At 41.6% G+C, this 9,275-nt stretch overlaps 1 protein-coding gene across 1 annotated transcript in view; it reads left to right on the forward strand.

The window, feature by feature from the left end:
• Positions 1 to 2,071, forward strand: part of LOC132468277 (solute carrier family 12 member 2-like) — a 97,069-nt gene extending 94,998 nt beyond the window's left edge. The window contains exon 26 of the mRNA XM_060066003.1: positions 1,048 to 2,071. Coding sequence (XP_059921986.1) covers positions 1,048 to 1,183 — 136 coding nt within the window. The 3' untranslated portion in view covers positions 1,184 to 2,071. The remainder of the gene's footprint in view (positions 1 to 1,047) is intronic.
• The last annotated feature ends 7,204 nt before the right edge of the window (positions 2,072 to 9,275 follow it).

The following is a 9,275-nucleotide window of genomic DNA, read 5'->3' on the forward strand; positions in this document are numbered from 1 at the left end:
TAAAGCCAGTTGCTTGTCTTTGACATCGCTGTTTTATATCCAAAAGTTTAAACGCCAAAACTGCATCAGGCAGAACCATATTAAACTTACGGATCCGTTGTATTTCTGTTCAAAGTCTGCAATATATTTCCCCATCGGGACGTTGTCTCTCCACAATATCCGATCAAACTCGGAGTACGCTTCAAAAGTATGCTTCCTTTTCCTCTCTCATAAAAACTTTGTAGAGTTCCTGAATCAACTTGGTCATCCTTAACCAGATCGTCAGCGACATCCCTAGCTCTACCTTTCTGCGAAAGAGCTACCGCTAAAGCTTGTTTTTTTGTCTGTCACGCATAACCCGAGGCAATCTATGGTTTTTAGAAGTAGCCATCTTCTGCTACCATGTTCATTCCAACAATTGTCCTTAGTCAACTTATTGAGTACATTTCAGGGACTCAACAGCATTACAATCCAGCATCGCCACATCAGTGGGAAAAACAGGGCATACGCAAAGTACATCCTAACGTAAGTAACAGCCTGAGTAACACGTAAATGGCTACCATAAATAATATAATAGAGGGGCCTACAAATTTAAAAAAAAATTGTATCATCACACAAGCTGTGTGCGCACTTCAGAAGAATTTGACAACGTTCTGTCACATGACAGAAGACAAATCACACAATCCCAACCGTAAAGCTTTTTCTCCTTGGTTGACCGCAGCATCCACGGGTATTGCGTATAGTTGGTGGAACCTTTCAAAAGCTCTTTATATGTCAAATTATGAATTAATAAAATATAATAAGAATAACTGAGGGCCTGGAGGTTCCTGACGGTTCCAAAGTTATCCTACAGCTCGTCCCGTTAAGACAACGTACCAAAGTTGTATAATACTCTGATTTAAAGAGTTAAAACACACCAAAGTCACGTAAAACTGATATAAAAAATGTTACTCTTGTTTTTACGTCACGTTCATTTGAATGTCTGCTCTACAAATGATTTCATACGTGTCTCTTTGCCTCCCTGTTTGTCCTCCTGGCTCTCTCTGTCTGTCTCCTTCCTGTCCGTAGGAGTCTGCCCCTCGCCAGAAAGGGGACCATCTCTAGCGCCCTCTACATGTGCTGGCTGGAGACACTATCCCGAGACCTGCCTCCTGTCCTACTGGTCAGGGGGAACCACCAGAGTGTCCTCACATTCTACTCCTAACACACACACACGCTCAAAACACACACGCGTGCAAAAGACACAATACACACACACGCGCAAATCACATGCACGCAAAACACACACGCAAAACACACACACACGCAAAACACTCACAAGCAAAACACACACGCAAGCAAAACACACACACACGCAAAACACACACACACACGCAAAGCACGCACACACAAGCAAAATACACACACATACACAAGCAGGATAAATGCAGGTGCCTTCATAAATTAGAGCCTAGAGGCTTTTTTGCTGTCTGGCTACTATAGTGTTGGTTCATTTTAAGAGGACATAAGGATGTTACATATTGTTTGCACTGTAACATTACAAATAAGGATCAGAAATGTTTTAAAAAGCCAGTTTATAGAGATACTAATTTAAATGGATGTTTTACAGCTGCCTCTCTTTAAAGAGGTATATTTATATTGCTATATATTTATGTGATAGATTAATGATTCAATTTCTTTTTTTATGTATTTATTTAATAATGTTTATTATACTGCTTTGACGGTGAACAATATTGGGTTAATGGTGTTGTATACATTCTAATCCTGTGTAATCTTGCATTGTTTTCCTACTGGATCACGATAAGTTAATCAGTTGTTTAATGTTTTCTTGACGGGAAATGGAGACTGAAAGTTGCAACATATCGTGGTGCCCCACAATGTAATGGGGCTGTTTGGCTTAAATGTTATCAATTACAGTTTATTCATGTTCGGACATTGTAAAGATTTAACATGTAATTATGTGTACTGTGTAAGGGTGGTTGTTTTAATTTTTTTTGGGTTTTGGTGGACCATGAAGGAAGATAGTTTGAGTTTGTCTAAATTATGGTTGCCCCCAAATAATAATTATAAAAATACAATTATGCATAAAGTTTTGAAGTCTTGCGTGTCTTCTTGAAGATAATCCTGAACCTTACTTGCTAGCCTCACAAACCCAGCCTTATCAGGTTTGGGATATTAGTTTTGAGAAGCCCACCAAACAACATTCAGCCAATCAGCGAACGCAAGTCAGTGATGTATTCTATACCAACATATTTTTCAACGCATACAGCTCTTTTTTTTATCTTATTTTATGTACAGCCCTAACCACAAATCTCTAACTGTCTTTGTTATCAGTCTTTGTTTCAGCATTAACTTGGTAGCTAGAAGTGTAATGCTTGTATTTAAAAATGCATATATAAATATAGATTTTTTAATATTCACTGCAGAATGATAACGACATGACATTAGTACAATTCATGTCAATTACCTAACTAGAAAGTAAGGGAAATTATGGTTGCTGTGGTAAGTGATTGAGTCCAGTGGTAGCAGTTATCAACGGCTTGACCTTCGTGGGTGCGTTACATGTTTCCATGGTAACAGCAAGCTCCACCAATCGAAGATGTTGTGTTACACTTTAGGATTGTGGGTAGTGAGGTGGTTTTAAATGAAACAGCGCATAAAAGTTTTTCCCCCAAAAAAATGCTTTAACTTGTGACTTCTACAGGATTCATCATTCATTCATTGTGAAACATCGTTTCACAATCTCTTGGCTTGTGGTAAGTATACCCTGGATGGTAATGTTTTTTAATCAAAACCTCTATGCAGAATATGAATGGGACGTTCACTTCCGCACTGTTGCGCACCAAGCCCATCCAGAGCCTTTAATGGCGCGTTTCCACTGCAGGGTGCGGAACGGATCGGATCGCAAAGGTGCGGGTCGGGTCGCGTTTCCACCGCCAAAAGTGGGCGTGACCCGGACTTTGCCGTACCCGTTCCGGCCCCATTCTCGGGACTCCTCCGTTGCGGTACCCAAAACGAGACCAGACGCCTGAAAGGGTCCCGTGAAATTCTAGCTACACCCCCCCTCCGTTGATTGGTCGACAGAATCGTCACTTCCGGGTGACGCGGGGATAAAAACAAACAAACAGTAGCCTCGAGGTATTATTCTTTACAATTAACATGTCACGTAAAAAGCTTGCTTGGGCGAACAAGGAGGTGGAGACGTTCGTCTGCATTCTTGGGGAGGAAGACGTTTTTTACGATGTTTACGTAGCTGCCGCGGCGATCGACATCCGGCCTACCACCAAGGGTAGGCCTACTGTCGGCAGTGGAAACGCGACCTCGGAACTGAGCTGGTCTATACCGCCCCCGTTCCGCACCCTGCAGTGGAAACGCGGCATAATGCCGCGTTTCCACTGCAGGGTGCGGAACGGATCGGATCGCAAAGGGGCGGTAGGGAGGGGGCAGTATAGCCCAGCTCAGTTCCGAGGTCGCGTTTCCACTGCCGACAGTACCCTTGGTGGTAGGCCGGATGTCAATCGCCGCGGCAGCTACGTAAACATCGTAAACAACGTCTTCCTCCGCAAGAATGCAGACGAACGTCTCCACCTCCTTGTTCGCCCAAGCAAGCTTTTTACGCGACATGTTAATTGTAAAGAATAATACCTCGAGGCTACTGTTTGTTTGTTTTTATCCCCGCGTCACCCGGAAGTGACGATTCTGTCGACCAATCAACGGAGGGGGGGTGTAGCTAGAATTCCAGGGTACCCTTTCAGGCGTCTGATCTCGTTTTGGGTACCGCAACGGAGGAGTCCCTAGAATGGGGTCGGAACGGGTACGGCAAAGTCCGGGTCACGCCCACTTTTGGCGGTGGAAACGCGATCCGACCCGCACCTTTGCGATCCGATCCGTTCCGCACCCTGCAGTGGAAATGCGCCATTAGAGATATTATGGGATCGAGCCATGTTCAAGCCTATATTTTAGTTACACACAACAGAGGGCGGCAGTGCAATACCCAATATGCCAATTTCGGTTTGGACAGCTCTTTTCATTGCAAATGCCATATCATTTTCCGACATTATTTACGCAATATGCATAATATGCAATGCTTCATGTCATTAAACAGAAACGTAGTAGGCCTACCTAATAGAGACATTGTAGACAACATAATGTAACCCGCCTGGTTAAAAGGCTTAATATTATTTATGAGCACATTCCCTGACTTGACTATTCCCCTGACAAATTGACTCGGACACTGATTGAAGTTGTGAAGCAACAAAGAACAATACTCAAACGACATATTTTATTTTATTCGTGTTTTTTGGGCCCATAGGTTGCAATTGTATATTATGTGCACAATGTTCAGTTTCAAATTAAAAATGCACATTTAACTACAACTACCTGTGTGCTCTGGTTATTGCTATACTCCCAACTCCTCAGAACCTGGAGGTTCAGATGTTTACATACCTTGAAGTGGGTTACACGGTAAAAAATTGGCGAGCTAGTGTGGTGGAATTAACCGAGATCTAAACACTTCGACTAACTTAAGAGAGGAAAATAAATCGAGGGAGCAAGTATGACAAAAATACTTTATCGTTAAAAAAGACAACAATAAGGCTGAATGGTTTGCAAAGCACTGACGGTCAACAGATCCTGATGTCCTCTTTATCCACACACAAAAAGCAGTTTCTTGTTTGAGGTGTCCCCCCACAATCAATCATAAATTCGTCTAACCAAATGGTCAACAAGATAATTTAGAACCACAGGCTGAGGTCGGCACGCATTAAAGGCCGATTTCCACCGGAATCGGCACGGAAGCGCCACGGCAGCGAAGCGGCTGTGTTCCGTACTGCAATCCCCACTGGAAGCGGCAAGGACACGTTCCGACCGTTCCGACAGGTGGCTCAAGACGTGAATAATTATAATAAGTATTCATACAATATTATTCACGAGTTATATTGAAACCATATATATTATAATATACATTATAATATATATATATATATATATACATAGGCCTACCTTATAATCAACCATACACATGACATAACCCATTAAATACGGTAGACCTATTTCTAGATGTCATGGCAACGTCCACTCGCGACACTGGACTTGCGAGGCATCGACGCAGACTTTAATTTCTTCTTTGCCACTGATTAGCTATTGATACCATACCATAGAATATATCAATACCCTGTGAATTGCATAGGGATCGATGTGAGCTCATAAATATTCATGCACAAAGGCAAACTGATTGGCTGTAGTCGTGTTCTGAGACACGGCAGCGAACCGGCAACTTTCAGAAATAGAAGAGACAAGTATCGTAAACGAAGTGCCGGTTTGGGGACGGTTCCGTGCCGTGCCGGTGCCGTATCCAGTGGAATAGCCTACGTTCACTTGAATGGTTTCTATTATTTTCGGTGAGCGATTCGCTACCGTGCCGCTTCCGTGCCGATTCCAGTGGAAATTGGCCTTTAACCCCGTAGCTTCCTGCTCCGTGTCAAGCCCTGGATCAGAATCCAGAGACGCTTTAAATGTTTTCTACCATTAGATATATAGGCCTAATGATAATCATGGTATACCATAGAATATAATCATTAATTTCTACCACACATCTCCCCTACTGTGACTGATAAGATCACAACAAAAACATAACAGTCGTTCAGGTCAGCTTTGCACTACATTTGATCATCGTTAAAAACCTTTAAGCATGTTCAGGGCTTTCAACCTGCATAATTCTCAGGAATTTCAACCTGTTTTTTAAGGCAAAAAAGATCTATCAAATGTACTACATTCTATTAACATTTTGATCCCTGCAATTCGTTCATATGGAACCATAGTTACACCCTTATTTTCCGCATGCATTGAAAATTAGCATTTCAGGAATATGTGACATGAAAAATATGAAACTCAAAAAATTTAAAAAGATTTAAAAGAATTGGTAAAAATAATACAAATTAAAAATTAAGATTGTCTGCAAGCTTGCATGGATATGGATAGCTCTGAATATCTTAATGTATCGGTATGTTGTATAAATGTGGGGGGTTTGGGCATTGTGGTTGCTGCTCCTGTTCACAGTTATCAGGCCTTGGATCCCGTTAGTCCAATGTCCATTTGTTCACGCTGTCCGCAGCGGCTGTAGCTCACATGGAGAGGTTACCAGTATGAACTAAGACCTCCTTCTGATGCAGTGGCGGCTGGTGAATTTTATTTTAGGGGGGGCTGAAAGTTTTCTAAACCAAACCCCTGTAGGGGGGTCTGGAGGCATCCTCCCCCCGAAGATTGGAGCCGGGGAACCGGCCAGAGTGTGTTGTTGCATACAATGCATCCATGAATGGGGTAGACCAGTTGGACCAAAATATTGCATACTATCCCTTCATCCGAAGATCACTGAACTGGTCCAAGAAGTTTGTAGCCTATCTCTTCCAACTATGCATGTTTAACGCCCATGTCCTCTACCGAGCCAGAACCCAGGGGAGTGTAAAACCCTCTTGGAGTTCATTCGCAGGGTAGTGAAGTCTTGGACAGTAAAGCGACATGTGGGGGGGTGTTAGGAGGAGGAGGTGGAGGAGGAGGAAGTGGCAGGTGTGGGGGTTGAGGGGTCTGGGGACTTGGAGGAAGGCCGACGTACTCCGAGAGCGCCATATAACACTGACCCAGAGAGCAGGCTAGACGGAGGGCTAAGCAGACACAAACTCAAACACCTGATGCCCACCAGCAAGAAGGGGAGACCAGCAAGGAGGTGTAGGGTCTGTAATCGTAGGGGTCTGCGCAGCAAGACAAAAATGTGGTGTCAGTCCTGTCGTGTCCCCTTGCACGCAGGAGTGTTTTACAGCTTACCACACTAAGCTGTGCTATTTTGTGTAGGGGTGGAAACAAGCATGCGCGCGCACACACACACACACACACACACACACACACACACAGGATTTGATATAGCTGCGACAACATACAGAAATACATACCTGGAAAGAATTTTACGAGTGACATTTTGAAGAATTTTCTTTTTTTAATATTTATATTATATAATGGTTATATTTTTGTAAATAAATTATTATTGTCCTATCAAAATACCTGACTCAATGTTGTTTTTGCTGTTTTATGGAGGGAAACCACTTTTCAGGTGTTGAAGGGGTCACTAAAGCAAAAAAAGTTTATTTTCACAAAAAGCTTGTTTTCTCAATTTTTGGTCAAAAAGAGGTGTTTTTGGTGAAAACAACGTATGTTCTACTGCCGATTACTAAAGAACAGAAAAAGGTAGAAACAAACGGTTTGTTCCTGATGAAAGAAGAGAGTCTACTCTGTCTTTTGTAAGTTTCAGTGTTTATATAATCATAGAACTCACTGTTTGGTGGGTCTTTTTGAAATCAGTCAAAATGTTGTAAAACGCTTGGCAGTATTGGTCTCTCTGCATTGAAAATGGCTAGCAGGCAATGATTTAACGAAATAATCACCCGTGCAAAACAATAATATAAAGCTGTAGGTTACACATATTAGCTACCATTTAGAGCATTGGCTTCGTCGCATTGTCCTGCGTACTACAGCGAGGGTTTCAGTGCGCTCTAACTTTAATCCCCCGCCCTTCTCCGTTCCATTTGGGAAAATGTTTGCTTTTATTTCGCTTGTTTTGTATATTTTAATTAATTAAGGGCACCACCAGAGGGCGCCCCCAACACATTCGCCGCCCTTAAACCCAAACCATTTCAATATTATGGAGCCGTTGTTTCTCCTTTTTGAAACAAGTTTGTCTCACTCCGCTGTCTCGTTTTCTTTACCGGTATCCTCCATGCTTGTTGTGTTGTGAGGGGGCGGCAGGGATGGGAATGAGGCGTCTTTGCACATGGCACGTTCGGAAGGACGGAGTGGGAGGGGTCACGCTCACACAGTTTCCGAGGCAAACACAGACACTTGAGGCAGAAACTGACCATTGTAACGCATATCTCGATATAAACGATATTTTCCAATCTTGTATCCCCTTGGAAATTATAAGTTTACCAACCCTTTGGTAAACTTAGTAACACGATTGCATTGAAATTGACGGATATCAACATTTCTTGTTTTTATGCGTGCAAAATGCTTTTCAGAGCGCTAGAATCACTTTTTGACCAACCAATGTGTCTTTGACCTTACGTTGTTGATTTTGCTCAAAACTATTGTATTCCACTTCCAAATAGTGGAGTATGGCCCTTATAACCCTTTGGTAAACCTAGTAACACGTTGGCATTGAAATTGACAGAGATATCAACATTTTTTATTTTTACGCATGCAAAATGCTTTTCAGAGCGCTAGAATAACTTTTTGACCAACAATGTGTTTTTAACCTTACATTGTTGATTTTGCTCAAAACTAATGTATTCCACTTCCAAATAGTGGAGTATGGCCCTTATAACCCTTTGGTAAACTTAGTAACACGATTGCATAGAAATTGACGGATATCAACATTTCTTGTTTTTATGCGTGCAAAATGCTTTTCAGAGCGCTAGAATCACTTTTTGACCAACAATGTGTTTTTGACTTGTTTTTTTTAAATGAGCAGAAATATCAACATTTCTTGTTTTTATGCGTGCCAAATATTGTTCAGAGCGCTAGAATCACTTTTTGACCAACAATGTGTTTTTAACCTTACATTGTTGATTTTCCTCAAAACTAATGTATCCCACTTCCAAATAGTGGAGTATGGCCCTATTACCCTTAGGTAAGCTTGGTAACACGTTTGCATTGAAATTGACAGAGATATCAAACATTTTTGTTTTTACGCATGCAAAATGCTTTTCAGAGCGCTAGAATAACTTTTTGACCAACAATGTGTTTTTAACCTTACATTGTTGGTTTTGCTCAAAACTAATGTATTCCACTTCCAAATAGTGGAGTATGGCCCTTATAACCCTTTGGTAAACTTAGTAACACGATTGCATTGAAATTGACGGATATCAACATTTCTTGTTTTTATGCGTGCAAAATGCTTTTCAGAGCGCTAGAATCACTTTTTGACCAACCAATGTGTCTTTGACCTTACATTGTTGGTTTTGCTCAAAACTATTGTATTCCACTTCCAAATAGTGGAGTATGGCCCTTATAACCCTTTGGTAAACTTAGTAACACGTTTGCATTGAAATTGACAGATATCAACATTTCTTGTTTTTATGAGTGCAAAATGCTTTTTTGAGCGCTAGAATCACTTTTTGACAAACAATGTGTTTTTGACTTGTTTTTCTGAAATGAACAGAAATATCACCGTTTCTTGTTTGTATTTGTGCCAAATATTTTTCAGAGCGCTGGAATCACTTTTTGACCAACAATGTGTTTTTAACCTTACA

This window comes from Gadus macrocephalus, chromosome 11 (genome assembly GCF_031168955.1).
Source record: "Gadus macrocephalus chromosome 11, ASM3116895v1".
NCBI classification, from domain to species: domain Eukaryota; kingdom Metazoa; phylum Chordata; class Actinopteri; order Gadiformes; family Gadidae; genus Gadus; species Gadus macrocephalus.